Source organism: Bombus flavifrons, chromosome 1, assembly GCF_040668555.2.
Source record: "Bombus flavifrons isolate JBK064 chromosome 1, iyBomFlav1_principal, whole genome shotgun sequence".
In the NCBI taxonomy this organism is placed as follows: domain Eukaryota; kingdom Metazoa; phylum Arthropoda; class Insecta; order Hymenoptera; family Apidae; genus Bombus; species Bombus flavifrons.
Window position 1 is genome coordinate 15065565 of NC_138442.1, and position 22413 is coordinate 15087977.

A 22413-nucleotide genomic window follows, 5' to 3' on the forward strand; every position below is an offset into this window, starting at 1 on the left:
AAACGCTTTGAGGCCAAAGCCGACGATTCTCGTAACGCGGACGGATGTAAAATGGTTTTAGCGATGTTCCGTGTAAGCAAACACTCGGCTGTTGAGGCGTGCCAGATTCACGGATAAAAATTCCACGGTAAAGAAGAGCAAATACCCGAGCAATTAGTGCTTCCTCCCGATTATTTGTGCTATCTACATCGTTTCAATGCGTTTAGGTTTCTCGTTCGTTGCTACTAATATCTTCGACGAATGTTTCGGTTTCATCTTGTCCCGTTTCGTTCGTTCTTGTTTCCTTTTAATTACCATTGTTATTCTCGAACGAATTATCGATTATCTCGAGTACTAATTATCTTGCGACACTGCTATAAATCGCTTCTCTTTAAAGTACCATCGTATTTGCATGATGGAGAATCAATCACGCTGAATTGACATAAATGGAGCACGGTGTCAGGATTTCTTGAAAACTTTTATCGTGGCTTCCTGTTTGATCATATTCACGCATTGTCGATGTGTTTGCACATACATCAATTCATGTAATTATTGAAATATAAGATGGATAGTTTGTCAAATATTTGTTAAATTACTTATCATGATTATCCAATTCAGTAACCTGTGTTAGTTTCTGCGTAAAGTAGACAATCAACAATGCGTTAATATGACCTATTGCAAACGTCTACTTTTTAACTCATAATTGAGATATAGTATCGCGTATCCTCGATAATTTGACAATTAATTTCACGTCCATGGTCCCGCTAAACAACTATGTACATCGTGATTCCAACCGCTAGGTGGCGTGTAAAGCGAGCAAACAGATAAAAAATTGCCGTGTTTTCCGATCATCGAAGCAAGACACGCGGACATTATGAGTCCGGGTCACGACAACGTAATTTCCATACGCTGGAAACTATTGGACACGATCGTTGGAGAAAATAATAACGAGATGGCAATCGGATAATGCGATCGTCGCACGGGAAAATTAAAGTACCATTTTAGGGCGACGTAGGGTGGCGCGCGCGACGACTAAGAACGATACAATTTGACGCCGGCAATTAATTCGCGTTCCAGGAACGTCGTTGTCGGATGAAACGACTTCCTCGTACTCGCGTAAGACGCAACAAGTGAAGGGGAGATTCCACGGCGTTCCAGTGACACGTTACACGTATACACACGAGCGCGCTCTCCTCCCTCTTGTTTTTCGTTCTGTAACGAAGAAATTGCAACAAGCGCGAGAACCACCGGCGTTTCTCTTTATTTCAGATGACCACGCTGGAACCGGTCTGACATCGGACCACGCGTAAATATTTCTGGTATCCCGGCGAGTCACCGGTCCTCTCTATGTAAATTCGGTTTAATGGTGGTGCATGAATGAAGATTGGGTGACAGGGATCGTTCTGAGATTGCGAATCGTTGTTCCACGCTCGTTCCCTGGACTTCTCGTAAAATTCGCTGGTTCTTTATTAACGGACATGCCTCGGGGAGGAAGATTTCAGAATTTTGGTACACCGAAAACCGTTTCATTCAGAGCCACCTTTCTTTTTCTTCATTCAATTAAAAATGTTTATATATAATTATATATTGAAAAATATTTATACATTATTTCGCAATTTTCTATATAATTTCAATATATCTTGAAAATTGAATAAATTTAGTATTTTCACTAAGAAGGGCAGTGTATGCACACAGTAAAATACGTACAGTGTAACACACGCAACTTTTTAATGTTAATACGACATACAGGGTTTTAACGATATTCGTCCTTTCGATAAAATAATTTTTAACAATACGCTACGTTGTTTCCCGGGGATCCAGTTACGAAAGACATGGCGGGTTATTCAGGATGGACAGATTGCGGAACGGTTCGCTTTATATCGAGATCGGCGCATACGGAGGTCGCAGGTGTTCCATACGAGGCAGGCAAGCTAAAAGCCGTCCCGAACAAATTACCTTTATATCCCGGCTGTCGCGGATCTCGTCGTCGATGCGTTGCGTCCGTAACGAAATTTGTGGACTCGGCCGGTGACCACTATTGAAAGAGTGGATCCGATTGTCTGTTAGGGATAAACGTTTTCGAATATCTGTACCGGGGACAGGTGTTTCTTATTTCAAGGAAAATACATCGTTGACCGGTCGATCGTGTAAAACTGATTGTGAGATTACATGGTGCAGCCTGGCTGACTATTTCTTGAACGACAAATAGTGGCAGTCTCCTGCGATATTTCGTCATTGATGAATACATTGAACTAATTGGACGATGCGTACCTCGTGGTCATTTAACTTTTCTGCCACTATTCGCCAAGCCTATAGGATTGCAAGTTTAAGTTAAGCTCGTCGACGCTTTCAAAGAATGAAACTATGACACGAGTAAATATAGGTTATTCAGACTTTAGATTCTAGGTTGTCATAAATTAAACAAGACGTTTCTGCGGGCGAAGTTCAATCAATATTCGTGCTTTTAATGAACATCGTCTTTATATACGTAGAACAGACTTAAATAACTGACTTTCGATCTATTTCTGGCGTGCTTACGTGCGTCTAAAAACAGAACTGTAGGCTTTTAGCCTCTAAGTAAAAAACTATGATAGTTTGGTGTAAATTTAAAACTCCTACAAGTATTCCGTTAATTTCTTTACCACGTTCTAGAAATGCGACTCGAAACGTCGCTGTCGTTTCGTCTTACCGCAAAACCGTAGCCAATTGCAACGCAACGAGGGAACGTTGTTCCACTTTTTCCTTTCATCCTTGCGTGTTTCGCAGCAGCCACGAAGAATCACCTCCCACCGTCAGCCGTTCGTCAGAGAGCAGAAGTTTACACATGACTACGCGTCCACGGGCCGGAAACCAGAGGCTGTAGACTGGAGCAAACACACGCGAGCACACTTCTATCCGCGTATAAATATGCGTCTGCTTCGTGTATACCGACGCTCGCACGTACAAATACACATACGCAACAAAACTACACGTCAGCTCGTACGACAAACGTAATCTGTCGTGTGTGTGCGTGTGTATGTGTGTGTGTAGCAGGTCGTAAGGGGTTGTCGTAGCTCGAAGGGTTCGCGAGGAGGCGGCAGCGAGACGGGAGGGACATCAAAGCGAGATTGGCCGTGTAAACCTTCGAGCAACAAAGTCGATTCCTCCCCTCTCACTCCTGTTCCTCCGCCTTCGCTGTCGCTCGTCCTACTCGCTGTTTGCGACCGTCAAGACTCTCTCTCTCTCTCTCTCTCTCTCTCTCGCAACATCTCTCTGTCTCTCTCTTCTTGCGCGTCTGAAACCTGCCCAGGATGAACACCAGGAAACGACGAGAAGGATCCATCTGGGACGAAGGCACGAGGACTCTCCACCTCGACTCTTCTCCGCTACATGTACGCGTTGTCAATAAAATCTCCAAGCTACGCTGGAGTTTTGAAAGAACCCGTTTCTCCCTCTCGTCTTTCACCAGGGAGACTTCAGGTTTTCTGAGCGATTGAAGAATTACGCGGAAGATTGGACGCGATTCGGACTCTATATATAGCAATCGATAAAACGCACGAGACTTACCTTTTCAATCTTGACGCAATATACAGGACAGTAGTGATGCATTAACATGATTTTCATGGAGGATTAAAAGGAAACATTGTTCGGTAATCTTTATTAGCGAATCCGATAGTTCGTTTCTTTTATGGTTTACTATGGTTATATGGAGAAGATTTAACACTGGACACAATCTGAATCTGATCACCAAACCGAAATTACTAAGCAATCGACGTCGGAAATGGTGATATCTCGTTAATGATCAGCGACGTTCTTCTATAAACGAAATAACGACTCTGACCACAGTCACTGTCCGATTGGATGATATTAAAACCGTCGCGGTATTAATTCTTATCGATAGAATGAATTAAAATGAGGTAAATTCGCCGCGTGCCCGGAGAAATCCGCGGTGACAGCAATTTTTTCACGTTGGGGGTAGAAGCTGATCGTGCAACCAGTTAACTCGTAACCGTACTCATGATTTTTACGTAGTCCGGCTTAATTGCTGCCTTTCTTGGCGTGTGCGCAGCGCAACGATCGCGCGCATACTTTATGTCCGACGCAAACAGCCATTAACGGGCAACGCAAAGCGTTAGAAGTAGTTTGCCTTAGAGCAGACAGCGGCCTAAGCGGTCGAATCGATCGCGCTCTGCCTCACAGCGGCCCATATAACGCTTGAATTATGCATCGACCGGCGAGCAAGAGGGAAAACGAAGGCAGAGGGAAATGGACGAGCACGTGAGCTAATCGAGTCGTTAACGAGGCAATGTCAGCCTGCTATAGGGGTGGCGATGCAGAAACGCTGAAAGTTGAATTTATCGTCGAACTTTTTCACGGGGAATAAATTACGCTAGGGTGAGAAAAAAGGAGAAAAAGTGGAGCGAGCGTGTCCGGTCGCGAGCCCGCAGGAAGATGGAAAACCAAGCGACGCGGTCTGGAACGAGAGGTAACTCCTATAAATAAAGAGGTCGCGTGCGCGACTTCGTGGCAACATTCGTTAACTCGTTAGAGAGTTTTTAGACTCTTAGTTTCTTTTTCTTTGGAAAATTCTATGTAGGTTACTATTAATCTTCTTTGACGGGGTACCGCTTGTTATTTAATGCGAAAGTAGGTCCAAACACGAGTGAAAGAATAATGATTTTGTGTACGAAAGATTTATGGACAAATCGTGCGTATATTTTACGTACAAAGTTCACGTTTTTGCCGATATATCCCAAAAGTAACGTGTATATGTATATTCGCTCCACTTTCATCTCGTTCCGAGACCGTTCCTTTGCCCGTTTTTGGGTCCGCAATCGGGGGAATGATCGATTTCTTCTCGGAGGGTTTCTCAAGGTTGGCCCCACGCTTCCAACCGGTTTCTTACGTAACATCGAATTATGACATACCTGGAGAAGTTTCGTTTATACCGCGCCACGAACTACAGCGAATGCCTTTTTACGAAGATTTATAATTTTTCTTTTCCGTGTCTCAACGTCCCTCTACAGATAAAACACGGAAACTTGCAGAAAAGTAGAATAAGGTCAACAGTAGTCAGCCGAGATTAAACGATAAAATACTGGCGCGTGCAGCATAAAACTCTACGTCCCACTATTTACTCTTCCATATACATGGCTGGTCTCTGGTACCAAAAATTTCCAGGCCAGAGGAGAGCAAGAAAGGTGACCGAAATCTCCACCGATTTCGGCCATTATCCCCAGAAATATGACCCGGAGTCGTCGCGAGAAAACATAACTTTCCTTTTCAAGAGGTGGCAGGACTACGTCCATTGTGTTACAACGAAGGGACCGGAGCCGAGAGACCGGGGTCTCATTGTGCGCGCGCGTCGTGTAGAATTCTACCTGGCCCCATTATATCAGCGCGTTGAAAGTGGCACGAAGGCTTCGTCGTGCACGTGCGTGGTCGGTCGCTGCGCGATTCAACTCAGCCCGGGACAATGAACGAGCCACCGAGAGTAGAGGATGAAAGCCCACGGTTACACGAGCGGGCCCTCGCGGAATAATCACCGGGATCGATGTAATCGGTGCCATCGTCCCCGATACACCACGACATTCCCGACTTTCACGCACGCCCTACCGTAAATGGTCGGGCCACGAAAGTGAACGGGCCGCGTCACGATTGCGTAGCGCTATACACGTGCTGGTCACGAAGTGCGCCGCCACTTTATGTCGTGGAGTCTTGTGGTTTTTCAGACCACCCGAAGGGATTCTGGATCGAAGATTCGTAATTGAAAGGATTGGTTGAGTGAGGTGGTTGATTTTGCAGTTAGATTACGATAGGAGAAACAAAGAAAGAGCTGTAAAAAATAGCGAAGCGTTGGAATTGTAATTCTATGGTTCATACTTTCGTTGTTATCGACGTTTGTACATAGTACTCACTTCCAGTCATACATTCTGTATATGAAATTGTATAAACGCTAAAAGCTCCTGATTCTGCGAAATATATTCTGGATAATTTCTCCAATTGAGTAAAGAATTTATCGAGACAAGAACGCCATCCTCGTCAATTAACTCATTGTCAGATCCTTCCAAGAATGCTAGAAAAGATTCCAAGGAGGTAGCGAGTGATAAATCTGCCAAGTCGTGTTCATGGAACGAGTTCTCCTGGCACGAGCCACGGTAGCAGTTGTCCGTTTCACGCGCGCCTCGAGTAAATGGAACACCGGAACCGTGTGGGAAAGTCGAGCTCGCGTCTCGATTCCTCCGTTCCATCCTCGTCCTCGTCCTCGTGGATGTCGTCGTCGTAGAGCAAGTCGAGCGGCTTAAAGTTATGGCCTCCGGCTTCGTCGCTGAACCGGAGTAACAGACCCGAACTTTTCCCTCGCGGTTCCGTGCGCGGTGATTTACGCGTTCGTATATTCGCGGGCGAGTTTCTGCTTCTTTGTGCGTTGGCCCGGGGCCCATCGTGGTTTCTTTCCTTCCACCTCGCTGGATTCACGAACCTTCGGGGCCAGAAATCCAGAGAAAGGTTAGCGGTTCGTATGAACGTTGTTCGATCGTACGACGAAATCGTTACAGAAACGGAAATCTTTCGTGAAGTTTTCGGCGTAATTAGATTTTCCTTGTTATTTGATAGCATCTATGAAAGCTGCTGAGTACGCGGATAAAATACCAGCTATTAATCTAATTCAGCCTATCTTAATTCAAATCGGAATTGAAATTCGCACTCGAACCGACGTTGTTCTCCGTATCTCGTCTAACAGTTAGATTTCGCGTCATTCAAGCCTGTTTCTAGTCACGGTTTACTTAATTCAATAGAAAGATGATGAAACGGTTGGCGCGAGCTTATGGACTGGTAACGAATGAGGAAGAGATCGATATCGTCGATGATTCACGTACCGGCGATTTATCCTCCGTTTTGGCTACGGGTGTGAGGATTCGCCAGCATTCGCCGCGCGTTCGACGAAATGGCCTTTCCGGCGGGTACTTTATGAGTGATAGACTTCGGAAGAGGTGTTCCAGCAGCGTATATCCTTGTATAAAAAAAGAGGATGATTTAACAACTATCCTTTCGATCCTGTAAAAAATTCTAACGAGAAATCCTCCCCTTTCCTTCCTATTCGACATTAAAAGAAAATACACGATGATTCTAATTTAACCTATCTAGAATTAAATAATCCTGTTTAATCCGTTAGATAATCCTGTTAGATCAACTGCCTATGAAGAGGAAATTGCCATTTTCGCACACACGTTGATTCCAATAAGAACCAGATTCCGCACACCCGACCTCCTCTTTCGAACAGCAAATCCAGCTGCCAAGTCCAGCAATTCGATCACTCCACGCCCTTCCGTTTTGTAAAAACGCAACGGAGCGATATCGCGTTTTTCAAGCTCCCTTTCAGCCACGTTCATCCGCAAAACACCGGCGGTTCATCCTAGTAACGATCGAACGACCGGCGCGCGCCTGGATTAAAAGCCGAAGACAGGGTGTCGCGTTTTTCGCGGCACGTTTCCGCGCAACCGCGCAATAAACGGCGGATGTAAAATGCAGGTAGCCTCGTTCGACGGTTACCGGAGAAGTTTCGGAACCGCTTGTTACATGCGGCGCGTGTTCTCGAATAGGATGTCACGTCACGATGGAACGTGCAATGCAGTTTCTCTCCTCTCTATCCGTCTCTCTCTTTCTTTCGCTCTGTGCTCCCTCGTTTCTGCATCCGCTCTTCCTATCCTGCTCTCCTCTCTACGTCGTACCCGTTCTTTCGTCGTGTTTATCCGTCCCTGTCGCGGCTCGTACAGCCATACGAGCGTGAACCATACGCGAAACGTACGTTCCCATACGTCGCGCGTCCCTCTCTCGCTTCGCGCCACTCCTGCTTCCGTATGACATCCATAATGTCTATCTATTCAGTCGACCGAGCGCTGCCTCTGACAGCGTATGAATTCCAACTTGAATATGTATTGTCGGCAGCAAATTAATATATACAGCCGCGAGCGCGCGCCGGCCCTCTTTGTCCCTACTCCGTCACTTTTCCTCCTCCGACACCCCCGCTCCACGCTTCTAAATGTAATTTAATAATGTCTACCGGTGCCGCCGCCGCCTCCGTTGTTGCTTCGGGATCCGTGCTATTCAACCGCGTGGAACCAAGATTTTTGCGGGGATCCTCTTCCTCGATACCCTTCTCCAGGACGCCGCGTTCGTGGAAGCATTTTTAATGAATTAACCGACCCTTTCTTCTCACTGACGACGAATCAATTGTCCGCGGTCTGAAGCGAAATGATTACGGTCGTCTGCCAGACGCGGAAACCGAAGTTCGGATTGTGTATGCTTCTAGTTGGAATCGATGTTCGATCATTAGAGACTCGAATAATGGAAATTTTCTTTCGCGAGTTTAGATTGGCATAATAACAAACTCTTTAAAGGTGCTTTCGAGACGCGACTTTTCCCTGATCCCAACTATCCGCGAATTTTTTCGACCATGTAACTTCGGCTCCTATAGTCGTTCGACTATATTTTCCTGTATCATCGATACTATCGTTAAATTAACTCTGGTTGGTAACGCGCGCGCAATAAAATTTCCATTCGGGGGCCATCTGGCCACGGTCCCGTTGCCGCAGGCTAATGAAAATTCCTCCGCAGCTTGGATGAAAACCTCCGGGATAATTGTAGAAATAACGAGGAACGAGGCAGGAGGCGGAGGAGGTAGGTTCGACGCCCGACGAGAAAGGAAGGATATTGAAAGAATCTTCGGTGAATGTGGAGAGCATGAAAGAGGCTGAACCAATCGTCAGTTGGTGGCATTATAGTTCATCTAGTAAGCTGCCTTTCGACACGCCTCATTACGCAGATTTACGACGAGCGAACGACCGAGCTGCTTCGTTCGCCGGTTCGCCAGGCGAAGAAGAAGCCGATAGACCCGTACGCGAACGCTCCGATTCTCGCGACCGAAGAATGAAGCAAGGAAGAGGATAATGAGAGAAAAAGAAGCACACCACGGGATAGAGCAAAGGAGGGAAGGAAGAAGTCGCGTTTTCAATGGCGGTCTCCCTAAGGGAGACTGGCTGGCGAACGAGAAGGCCGAATGGAGCACGACGGAAAAAAGAAAAAGACGATCCAGAAACGACGGCTGTTCGTGCTCTGTTCCGCTTCGTCTCGACGGTTTCTGATGCTCCTGCCACGTCCAACAAGCCTTCGCAATTTACACAGTCACCTTCTACTTTCCAGCCTCCTTTCCTACAGCATATCCTCTCCGCTAACTTTAGTTAGACGCTCGACGTCGTCTCCGGTTTCCTCGTTCTCTTCTCCGCCTCTCGGTATGTTCTATTTCCCTTCCGCTTTTCGTGCGTATCGGTACCAGGTCTACGTACGATACACGTAAACCAATTAGATGCGCGATAGACGTTCGTTCCGGCGACGTTGCGCCGCGATTTATTATGCAATTTATATCGTGCTCGTGAATACAGATAAGGCCGATATCGCTCGCGGTTCCCGGCCTACCGTAAATATCGTTGCATTGAACACTCGCGAACACGAAGTTGCACGACTCGCCAGGTCCAGGTCTATATGGATCGTCAGGAATCTCTACGAACGAGGACAGAGTTATCGTCGTAATCGGACCGAGGTGGCTTTTAAAATTTCCACAGGCCATTACTGTCAGATTCTAGCTTGATTTTTATCGTCCTGGATCTTTATGGTCCAAACTTTTACTACCCGTTTTCTGGTACCGTGATCGAACTGGAGTTTTTCTTTTTTTCTGAAGCTTTTATTCAGATCCCTTAAGCCTTCTTAGGCGGATAAGTCCTCCGTTAAGTCTATCTTGCTGCCGTTACTTTTCCGAAAAGACACAAAAACTCCAATTAACAGCAGTTTAACAAAAGAGAAATATTCTCAAAAAATTGTGTTATAAATATCGTGGTCGATCAGGAGATCGATATCTTCTTTTCATATCGAGCAACCGCGCCTCTGCTGTTCGAAGCCGCAAACCATGACGTATCGACACCTGTACGCGCTCGTTGCGGCCATTCATCGTGAATAGAGAAGTTCCTTTCGCGACGGTGAGAGCAACAGACGCACGACGGAAGCGTATTTCACAACGAATGAACCGTCCACCGCGCATTTTACCCCATTCCACCGATTCGTTTCCGGCCGGTGCTGTCGAATTCGATGAAAGCGGCATGGTCGAACGGCCCCGCACGCATGGCCGACAGATTCGCGTTGCGTTCGCGAGCGTGACTTGTGATTTGTTTATCTCAATTCCCGAGAGATTTAATTTCTTTAATTTCTCGCCGCGATCGTGCTTCGACTTTTGATTCGTTGATACTTCAATAGCGATTATTCAACGACCACGATGAAAACAGAGTATTATTCTTCGCGAATTATTGTTCATGAATTATTAAAATATTCTAGTTAGTTAATTTTGCAGTGTATGAATATAACGACAAGGATATAACTTTTGCAATTTTATTACTTTCTCGACGTAGAAACTCTTTATCTGAAGTATACGTATAGTAATGGATTGCGTGAAAGATGGTAAGTCTTCATAGCTCCATTAACAATCTACAAAATAACGACCTCATTGTGTCTCTCCCAATAAATTAATGTTCATGAAGAATATTAGAGCTATTGCGATAAAGTAACCGTAGTAATAAATTGCTTGTAGTCATGTCCTAAGGCAAGAAACGCTTTCAAGATTGATATCTCGATAAACAATTTCTCAGTTCTTTTTTTTTAATCATCAAAATTACCAAAAAGTCATTATTCCAAGAGATACCTGCACGAAGCACCTATAATACCAAAGTGGAAAGAACACGCAACCAGAGTAGCGAAGAGACGAAATCCCTAGACGGTAGTTGGGGTGGAAACGTATAAAATAGGTGGACGATCACGGCGTAGCGGAAGGGGTGGGAGCCACCGTAAAAGAATCTGAAGGAATGCAAGAACGATCTCGGGGAAAGTCAGAGCTACGATGGTTTCAAGGGCGACGACGAGTTTTTGCTCGATTTGCTCCGGAGCGGAGAAGATTGCGTGGCATGACGGTAAGAGCGCCTTCGGGAACGAGCAGCTCGCGTAGAAAAGAAGCCTCCAGTTCGGATCGAGGTTATATACCGCGTAGACGAGGCGAGCATGCGTCCCCTGTGGTGACGGCTGGAAATCTTTTTGATCTCGGTTGTACAACGAAAAGCCAGTTAGTTTGCGGTTCTTCCGAGAATTTGAACCCTATGATCCTTGGCACTGATCCCTCTCGTCGTGTCCCCGAATCTTCGTAAGGGCTGATGCCGAGGCTTTGAAACGTTCCTTCTGGAAGACGAGAAGAGAGGTCGGAGGATAGGACGAGACAATGACAAGGAGATAGACGGAGGAGAGGACGAACGCAAGAGTATTCCTCCTTGACGATAAGCTCCTCCGCTCACAAAGGGACCACGAAGGCTAATAAAAATCGGCTGTTTGCTTAGCCAACGCTATTACCTGCCCCCTCTGATACCACGATAAAACGGCCTGTCGCCGGAATTGATGCTGCTTGTACGTACCGTGCTTGATTGCGTTCGCTGTTAGAAACGTGTGTTATAGTTAATTGGTTGGACGTTGGGCCTGTCGGATCGATCGTCTCGATAGAGCGTCTTCGAATCGAATCTCCGAAAACTTTCGGAAACCATTTATCTTTCCTGCCACGGTGGACTCGTAACTTGTATGTGCATTTCCAGTTTTAACAAATGTGATCGTGTCAGTGGTGTTTCCTCGCAGAACTAATGAATTTCAGGAACTTTTGTATAACGTGTATGGTATATTCGTAAGAGTTTCCTGATAAATGTTGCTAGAGTGACGGTATTCGATTTTTGATCTAGGTGTGAACGTAATAATTGTCAAAATATATCGCTGCAAAATCTTACAGGAGCAAGATGGATCGTTTAAAGTGTTCGATGGTTTGCTGCGAGACACGAAATCCAGGATCTACGATCTACCGGCGCATTCATCCCCCTTTTTCCGCCTTTCCATCCATCATCGACCGTAACGCCGTCAACGCAAAAGGGTCCCGAATCAATTTAGCTCCATCAAGCATCCACGGAGGAATTCGTCGAGCGCTTGAATCTCACAGAGCGAATTCAACCGCATTCCAGCTCGGTTTCCCGCGTTTCCCAATCGCGGCCCTCGCGCGGAGGGTTACAAATGACCGTCTAACGAGAGTAGACGCGCGGCCGCTCTTAACGAGGTGACGTCACAACAATAACAAACAATTGCAGCCTTTCGTAGGACCGCACCCTAACGAGACCAAAGCTAGCACAACCCGCATCGCGTTCCATCGACGAAACGAGGCTTGTGCCTGGCATCTGTTCGTACACGAGGGAACGGTTGAATTAGTCGTAAGTCAGTCAGTCACGGCTTGTTAGCGTCGTTAACCCTGACCCTGGGTCACGCTACACGCACGACAACGTTCCGTTGCATTTTCAATTGGAAGGAAAGCTTCGAGCTTCGGTGAAATTTCACGTTAGTCCAAGTGCATATAAACTGTGTCTTCGAGCGATTGTCTCGCTTTGTCTCGAAGTCTAATCCTAACGCCGTCCACGCGGAAGCGCTTCTGAAGGCCGCTCGATCGAGTTCAAACAGGGGAGTTTCGACGTTCACTCGAATATTCATAATCGAATTAGGAGACTGAGCCTCTGAATGGAACGCTGATGCTCTCCAGAGACTGTCGGGGGCGCAGGCTTAGGGCGCGTCGTTGAAATGTAGTCGTGTATCGGTACAAACGTCGCGAACGCTTCAGGGGCAAGGAATGTCGTTCGATTAACGAGACTATGTATGTGCGATGCAATTTAGGGGATTTGGAAGTAAATTGACGCCGTTTTCATGCTAATTCGCTCTGTTGACGTTATAGCCGGTTACGTTTAATTATATGCGGACTAGAGATAATTATGAAAAGTCTGAAGTAACTTTATAGTACGTTGATCATTTTATTTCTGCGAATAGACTTTCAACATTCGAGAGCATCAAATATTTCGTGCAAATTCAACGTTGACTACGAAATGATGGAAATGCATTAGCCTATGAATATAGCCCGAAAACGCAGCAATCATCCCTCGCAATCGTTAATCACTAAACTCTCGGATCTCCATGGTGCGAGCGCGATAAATCTGGCAATGGTCGTTTCAACCGATGTACGCGTACGTATGTACACGTGTAAAGAAGGAAACTTGGCATGGCGTCTGGTGATTCGACGGTTCTCTCGATTTCGTAAAATCGAGACAGTAATTCAAACGCCTAAAGGGCCGTGATCGTAAATCCTGTCCGGCGCGCGACAAAGTGTCGCCGTGCGGTTTCGTATCTCCTGCGATTGTAGCGTACGTGTACGTGGCACGGAACCAGGACACGATATATTCCATTTAATCAGTTCCACCGACCGAAATCCTGATATCCGTGGAATGCACCTGACTCCGCCCCTTCTTCGTCCTTCTCTCTCTCTCTCTCTCTCTCTCTCTCTCTCTCTCTCCTTCGCTTAACCAAGAGAAACAAACGAGAGAGCACAGAGGCGAGAAGAGAAAGGACCGTGCGATGCTTTCGTCGAAATTTTGCGAAAGGGAAGGGGATGTCCATTGGTATGAAGTCGAGAAAGTAGGAGGAAAGGACGAGATAAATTCGCAGGTTTACGGCACCCTTAAAGTTGCGGGAATCTCTTTAACGATTTGGCAGCCTGCCACCGTGTTGGCCTCCGCAGGAGGGCTGAACAGCATTGATGGTTCTGCGCGCCAGACCGACCCGGGTTATCATTCATTTTCTCTCGACCGGGCCACGGATTCTGTTAATGACAGCACTGCGAAATTACTGCGGAACTTCGCGTCCACCATGTGCAACCGGACACAAAAGAAGCCCGTAGACCAGTCACAGGGACGCTATGTTTCCGATCGTCATTTAAGGCAGACGATCGCCTAACTGCGAGTTCGAAGAACTTTATCTCGAGGAACTTTGCTCGTGGGTGGTGTCTGAGGAATTTAAGGATACTGGAATAGTGATAATCTCGGCTGCACTCGGTTGTTGTAGGTTTTCAACCTTTGTGAATCATAATGACTAGATATTGTAGGTCCATTTGAACTTTTGAAATCCATTTGAACACTTAGGAATACTTTGAATATTTTAGAGTTTTATAACTATGAAGTCATCTTATTCTGTTTCTTAATCTTGAAACCATTCGTAAACACTTTTCGTGAATCATGGTGACGCTGTAGGTCCACTCAAACTTTTTGAATCTCAATATTCCGAATATTCTGAAACTGTAACTTTAAAATATCTTTCTCGAATTTATTAAATTATATCTATCAAATTAGAAACTCTTGGTATACTAATATTTAATATTAGGTTAGGGGTTTATATTAGATTATCCATGTGTGGACTGTTCACATCAGTATCGCCGTGTTTAGGATCATCCGTATTAGGTCCCCTAGAGCCCACCTCCGTCACTAACCCCCGTGCATCCGGTGAGTTTAAAGTTTGGTCCCACGAGTTTGAGGTCTCCACATCGAATCTGATCAGTCGAAAATCGTCGCCGTCAAATCCTATCGTGGTATCAAAGTCCAACGGTATTTCTTTCGTATTCTATCCATCCGACAAAGTGGATCATCTTCTTTCAAGACCGGAACGCGTCCAAATATTTCAACAGCGTAAACGTTAAACTCTGTCCTGCCTTTATTCGGTTTCCAAAGCCCGAAGCCGATTTTCCTTACCCCTTCCTTCGTCCATCACGATCTCTAATGTCTGTTCTGCCTCTTCAACCTCGCGTTTCCAATGTTTTCACCGTCTGAGACGCGTCCTCTCGAGAGTGGTTTATTTTACTGTTACTGCCAAGTCCCCCAGGTTCTCTGATCATTACCGTCAAAGCGTCACCGCAGGCTGAGTAACGCGAGATTCCAAGTTCTGGAGAACGAGGAGGATCGAAAAGAGGCTGAATTGCGTCGGAGAGAAAGTTCAGTCGGATCTACGAGTGCCTCGATAACGGGATCCTGGAAGCGCGAGTCATTTTCCACGTGTTCTTCGTCTAGCTCGCAGTGACGATCATTCTTTTCCCTCCGTTACAAGGCTAGTTTCCCCTCTTTTTATCTTTTCCTTGCTTGTTTGTTGCTGCCTGTGTTTCGACACGAATTGACCATTTTGTTACGTGGATTCTTCGCTGATACCGTTATCGCCAAAGTCTCTCGTAAATCGTACGTCGTTTGGGATCCTTGATCTCAGCTGATTCTTTTCCCCTCTTTCGGTCAGATGGCACCATAGATTGAAAGCTTCTAGGTTAGAAAGGGACATTTTGTAATCTGTATGTCTTTGTTTATTGTATTCTTTGCTCTTTTCTCTCATTTATAGAATGAGGATCTCTGACAGTTATATTTATAGTATATTTCGATAATTTTTTTTGTTATAACATAGACTCCGAGGAACGAAGTTACACGTAACTCTCAAGCTAAACTGTATTGTAATTTTGGGAGATATGGTATCCACGAGGGATGTGTATCTACGCCTACAATTAGCCCTTATGAACATCCTGGTTGTATATTCAGGTAACAAACACGCTGGTGACATGTAATATGTTTTGGCCTAGCTCCACGATTTAGTTTCCCCTATATGGGAGGAAGATAACAGAAAGCTTGTTATCCAAGCATGCTTTTTCCAGACTATAATTTGGAACAGTAAATGTAATAACGAAAACTGAAATTCCTGAGATACTACGATAATACGAACAAGGCGCGTCTTTACGTCGAAAAGGTACTTTTATACGTAGAAGAGGGAACCGGAGAATACCTCAAATTCGCCGCCAGCGGGATAGCCAGAAAATAAGTGTGCGGAGAAGATGGCAAAGCGAAGCATTAGCACGAAGGAAGCGGATTCCTCTTCAAGTTTTCCTCTGGTTATGAATGAGCACAGGGAAGTTGGCTTTGTGCTTCCCGGAATCGGGCTCGTTACAACGGTAACCAAGTCTGCGGAGAATCGCGTCACGTACAACTACTCGTTTACACAGTGCTTCAGTCATGCGTCACACATCTTTCCCAGATCCTCTGTTTTCACGTGCTTTGTCCCATTACGATCAGTTCGCATCCGATTCGAGAGATTTGGAGACGTAGAACAACACAAGGATATTACCGACTCGCGCCACGTCTCGCCTGTGTGTTCCAGTTCCTTGATTTTCCTCCATAATCCGTCCGATTCTCGAGCGCGCATTAGAGCGGCTCCCTGGAAAAGCGTCGTATCGATGAAGGCCAGGGATACTAGAGAGAGGATCAAACGTAGATGTTTCTACTGATAGACGTCCAACGATCGATAGCAGTTTCGTATGGGTTGTTTGGCGAAAGGATATATTCGTGAGGGGATAGAGTAATAGGGGTTTGTCATAAATTTATGTTTCTCGCCATTCGATTGGACATGTTTTATAGGATCTGTAGGTTATGGAAGAAAATATGGACGTCTTACGATTGTGAATACATATATTGTATCATGCGTATTTGTAGAAGTTGGTTTCAAATCAACGAACGTACGAGCGAAGCATGAATCTGGAATGTTTGAATGAAAGTATAGTCATAATTAGCGATCTCGTAGACCTCACACTAAACGCGTAATATATGCAATAACAATAATTCCATGTCAAAACCAGATGTCGTTTTTTTAATTATTATTCATCTATTTTGCATAAGAAGTGCCGCGTAGATTCCAGCAGATGTGACATTCAAGTCGAAACAATCCAGTTCTTTGATGGAAGTTCTATGAAACTTAACGTCACGTGCACGTGGAACCTATGAATTATATCAGCAGTCTTTTCAATGCGGAGGAACGAACGTCGTTTACCTTATGCATAGTAATGACCTCGGTGTTGGATTCACATCAGGAGGATCGCTGTTTAATCATCAAACGAACGCGTTTTCATCCGGCAAATACACAACGGTGTATGCCTCGTAAATCCAACGGCGACGGCTTATGGGGTTATCACTGTTATCGATAAAAGCGTAATGGAGCATTTCGTGATTCGGTCGCTTATGTTTCTGTCCAATGGAAAATCATTATGGTAACGATTGTGTAATCCACCAATCTATAGATCTTGCAGTATATTCTGGAATTATTATACAGTATTTTGAATCAGATGGAGTTAATGATATCTTTCTTCAATTCCTTTTTGTCCTGCAATTGCTTACAACGGGAACTATCGTGAACACCGGCGTACCTTCTCGTATTTCACGGTCACGTATGCCTCAGACCATTGTCTCACTGCAAACCTCAGCGTCACGTGTGAAAGTGTCACGTTGTGGATAATGTTGAATATAACTTTTTAAACATACCTGTTTGGCTTGGAATGCAGTAAAGTTTCGTAAGAAGATAGTCTGAATATTTGCTTAAAGTTTTATTGATTTTCATTGATATCTACTTTTGGTCGAATTCGATCGACCAGCATGAAACAGCGTTATAATGGCCCAATGTCGATTAGTAGCGAGTCAAGTAACCGGGAGAAGGAACGATTCCGGAGTTGGTGATAAAATTCTTTTCCCAAGTTATATTAACGCCGTTACTCGCTTCCGCGAACTTCCTGGACGAACTTTAATCGTGAATAATGAAGGAGTCTGAGAATGATTATTTTTCTTGCCGAAGGGAGCAACGATATTAGACGGAGCCCTGTAACTTCCTCCTGTCGCCATTTTTCCCGCTTTCCGAAAAATCCCTACACGTCAACTTGACAAACTTCCATCTGGTTTAATTTCAACCCGAAGCAACGTGAATGCCATCCGGGCGATTAGTCTCCGAGCAAACTAGCCATCTTCTTAAATCTTCCTGAACTTTATTGAACTGTGCTATTACCTTGCTACAATTTAGGTACTGTCAACGCATTGACCGTTATAGGAGTCACCAAATGCTATTAATCAGAACATACTCTTCTCTATCTCGTCTATAATTCTTAATCTTAATACAGGTATGAAATAAATGGTAAATAAACTTCATTAATACTGGATATTTCTCATCAGATCAAGAGATAATAACGAGTTGCTTTAATCGATTAACCGCGTGAACGTTTCTTGCAATTGACGAGCGTCGATTCGATGCTAATTTCGCCGAATGTCATTCGACAGCGATAATTCCATCGAACGTAACGAGATCAAGAGTCGGCTGGCCGGTAATTGTAACGGGACTACTATTTGTAATTCATCGGTTCCGCGTGTCAAATTTTACAATGCAGGCTTCTCATTATATTTACAACATGCGCGCGCAAGAGTAGCTCACCTCTTGCCCGTCAATTCGCTCCAGCAATTTATGGTCACGGCTCTCTCGGTATATACATGCAGATTCATAGAACGATTATTACCGTTGGCCATCAAAATGCAACGACGATGTTGCAACCGCGACCTGCGTGCCGTCTCTCCGCTTTAATTAGCGTTACAATGATCGGGAAATCCCCGGTATCATAGTGATCGGTCGGTACAGCGTGGATAATTACAGCGCGCCAACCTTCCCGCCCTTGTATCGTGACTGCAATTTCTGAATTTCCTCTGTGGCTCACGCTGCAAGGAAGAAAAACCGGTAATGGACGTTGTTCGCTGATTAATCGAATTTCCTGATTTTCGTGTGCCACCAGGAACGAGAATTTCATTCGTTCGCGCGTGTCAAGCATTTCGAATGGTCAATCGGTGGTCGTAAATAGTTAGAGGGGCTCACAACGAAAATTACACTTTGTCAATTTTTGTCATGTCCGGTATTCTTAATACATTACAGATCTAATACATTACAGATTCTTTATATCTGTTAAATAACTAAATAAATAATTCATTGCTACGAGTCTTTGGTAAAATTATTCGAGATACGTAGAAGATAAAAATGTGATAATCTGTGTATTATTAAGGAATTCGATAGTAATTGATTGCTCTAATAGTTTGACTATCGAGTTATCAAAACTCGAGGACATTCCACGGTGTAAATTGCCGGAAAGAGAAGGGCCTGGTTCGATGCAGCTGGAATAAAGTAGCTTCCAATCCTCGTTCTCCCGCGTCTTTGTTACCATTATCGGCTGGCCCTAAAGTGGGCTTATAGAAAAGAGGAATTATAGCACGGCTGCGATGGAGATAAGTGGTTTCATCCGTGAAACCGTCGGACAAAACCGTCGCCGTCGCTGCTAACCGTTAGCTGCGGTAATAAATTGGCAGAGAATGCCCGAAGGAAGACGCGGTCTGGTACACGGGGAACGGTTAGCAGTTATCGCGGCGCAGCCTGTGGCAAGTAAGGAGAGTAAAACGTCTCGCTTCGTGTCGACCGCATAATTCAACCGCTGTTGGAAGATCGCGTTGCCAATAATTAATACCCCTCACCCGGTAATAGAGCAGCGTGAAAATCTTGCGACAGCGAAATACTCGGTGCCGTTTCCTTGCGTCTTCTTGGAATCGTCTTGAGCACGAGACTCGACTTCGAGGGTGGCTGAATAATTCTAGCGGAGAGAACACAGCCACGATGACAGCGGTTGTAATGAAAATTCACCTTGAAGATCAACGAAACTTTTATTAAAACCACCGAGCTTCAATATACAAAGGACATTCATCTTGAACGTTGATAGAGTCCATCTATTTTGGTCTATTCTTCATTAGATCTTGAGCGTTTCTATTAAAATTTCCTGCCATCGAGGTCGCATGAAACATCTATCGCGACCTCGAGAATTCTTGGGAAATTTATTAAAATATTAAAACGGAAATGGGAGAGGGAGAGATCCATTAAAGTAACCGGACAAGCAGGACCTGAGGGGACAGAGGATTCGCGCAGAAGCAAGTCATCGGCGACGTAATCTCATTGCGGGCATAGCTCGCGCACAATTCCTCATGCAGACCGAAGTAGCATAACTTTGCACTTCGTCTCCGAGGAATTGTAGGAAACTGGCACAGCCTACGGGGGAAGGAGAGAGAGAGAAAGCAGGCGGAGGGAGGGAAGTTCGGTAACTCGCGAGTAGCTGTTTCGACGACGATGAAGACGTCGATGTGTTTTCGCGTACACGACCGCTTGGCTGCTGCAGATAATTTCGCCGCTGTCTCGAGAAGTTCGCGTCGCCGCAGGTGTTTGCTTCGCGATCGGATCGAAAGGTTTCGCCAGACTTCCGATACGTCCACGACGCTCGAAAGATAGTTCGCATCGCACCTTCCACGATTTCGAGCCGTGCGGTTTGTCACGCCCTTCGTTAGAATCGCGTTCCTTTGTACACCGAATTTTAGGAAAAAATCGCTGTTGTTGTCTGGCTGTTAATAATAATAACTTTATAATCCTTCTTTTTATTCAACATCGCGTGAGGTTATTCGTAATCTTCAACGTGTAATGAATTTCAGCCTTTATAATCATAATGCAAGAAAAGGATTAGTAATAACCACAACTTTTTAATTTAGTTTGAAACATACACGGAAATTAATGATCGTCATAAGTAAATAAAGTAAATATATAGAAATATAGGCAGCCAAGAATTTGATTTCACAGTTATGTGCCACTATAGTAGATTAATCAAAGCTTTCGAGTATTTCAAAGTGACTAACTCCTGATGTATTATATTCCAGACATGCTACGAGATGGAGAGGTACCTGAAGGACGAGCCGAAGCTGCAGTCGTACAAAAAGTTGCCCACAGAGTTAGATACGGCACCCTGGAACCTCTTCAGGGCGCCGCCTATCTCGTGGACAGCGTCCACCGGCACCACCAACGCACAATTCGAATCGCCAATCAAAATGGAGGTGAGTATCTGCATCGAAGCCATAAAATGCCTCCACATAGGATCGTCCGCCAAGTTCCACTCGCTTCGAGTATGTCTGGAGCCACGTGTCAAAGTCGTTTCTTTCTTCTTAACCTCGGTGTTCGCGTGACACAGGTGACGACGTCGTCGGAAGACAGGGAAACGCTCTGTCTGGACGATATAAAGTTCAGTCCAGGCGATCACAACCACAACGGCCGCGATAGGGATCTCCTGGACCGGCACCTTGATTCCTTGTCGATGTCGTCATCGAGTTCGGCGTGTTCGGCACTGTCCTGGGATAGTTCGCCCTCCGTTTCGTGCACGGCGTTTATTCTCAAGAAAGAACCCAGCGAGGACCTCGAAGAGGACGAGGAACACGAGGTGCGTCCCAGCCGGATATGCATGCGAATCTTTCGAATTTTCTGTTTGCAATGATGTGTTCTTTTATCTTGAATTTATGATGTATGTATGTAGGCTATAGTTACAATGGATGCGTTTTCTGGCGACTCAACGTTCTATTAAATACCTTAAGAAATCAATTATGCAAAGATCCCAGAAGAAAGATACGATAGGTCACTGTTTTTGTTTTTCGTATAAGAGCAAGCTTAGATCTTCATTATCTTCTCTAATCAATCACATATTACTAAGGCTTTGGATCGAATAGATCGTTCCTCATTTTAACTATATTATTAACTATATATTAAATTCTACTTATGTATATTTCTTCGTCTGTATTCTTCGTATACACAGATTTTTGCGGCACTGGCTACCTCATTCCTCGGTTGCTTCATTCATCAGAACGACAGTTCGTCAGAACATGCAGCCATCGTAACCACAGCATTATATGTTGCTTCTTTTGTTTTTCTTTTGTTCCATCTGCCAACGAGTTTCGACCATCGAGTTTTGAGCGAGGCGATTAATACGGCCCGAATGCCACGAAAGGAACGATCAAACGAAATTAATTATCGCGGCTGGTGCGTATGCCGCGACAAGAACACCTGCGTTTACAGGTTCAGTTGTATCGCCCCCACCCTTTTTCGTGCGGTATCGTTCCGACGTATCGCGCGCACAATGCCCGTCAAATTTCAATTACCGTCAAACACCGGCTGTTATACAAATAACGATTCTTCCTATTTTCTACCGGCTATGTGAACCTGTGTAATTCGTGCACACGTGCATGCGGCACGCGTTTACATACGCACAGCTATGTGTAATCCGTTTACGGGGTCATTTGGCACTGATCGATTCACGCGCGAGGCCGCGGTACCGATATCGATGTTCGATACCGTTTTAACCAGTTGCTTGCACTTTAATCAGAGGCCTCCACCCGTTGTCGTAATCCCGTTGCGTAATGAATTATGTTACCCGGCACCAGGAAATCGAGGAGGAAGAGGATAGCGGCTGCGAAAGCGAAGGTCAAATCCTGACACCACCGTCGAGCCCGGGCTCGGGTCAAGGTCATTCCAACTCCAGTCACTCGTCGAGCGGGAGTTCGATGCTCGATGTGCAGAACCTCAACCTTCATGGGACGGGCGGCAGGAGCGCCATCGTCAGGGTTACCACCAGCAACGCGCAGGGTGTCGCAAGGTAACTGATTTTTCACTAAAAATTTTTGCAATTTACCAAGAACTTTGAGAGATATTTAGAATTAAGAAGTAGTTGAATTAAGGATAATAATTATGGAGGAGGGTAGATAGAAGAGGATAATTAAGGATAACGAAGGTAGAACATTTCAGTTTTGTAGAGCACGAAGTTGTTTAACTTTAATT

General features: G+C 45.2%; 1 protein-coding gene across 3 annotated transcripts in view; it reads left to right on the top strand.

Annotated features, from left to right (window-relative positions):
• The window catches only part of LOC138178073 (Krueppel-like factor 6), a 275863-nt gene that overhangs the window by 225818 nt on the left and 27632 nt on the right, over positions 1-22413 (top strand). For 2 of the 3 annotated variants that reach the window (XM_069109536.1, XM_069109546.1), the window contains exons 2-4: positions 20472-20645; positions 20780-21025; positions 22020-22231. In XM_069109536.1, coding sequence (XP_068965637.1) covers positions 20472-20645; positions 20780-21025; positions 22020-22231 — 632 coding nt within the window. The remainder of the gene's footprint in view (positions 1-20471; positions 20646-20779; positions 21026-22019; positions 22232-22413) is intronic. The other variant, XM_069109553.1, reaches the window with a different exon arrangement.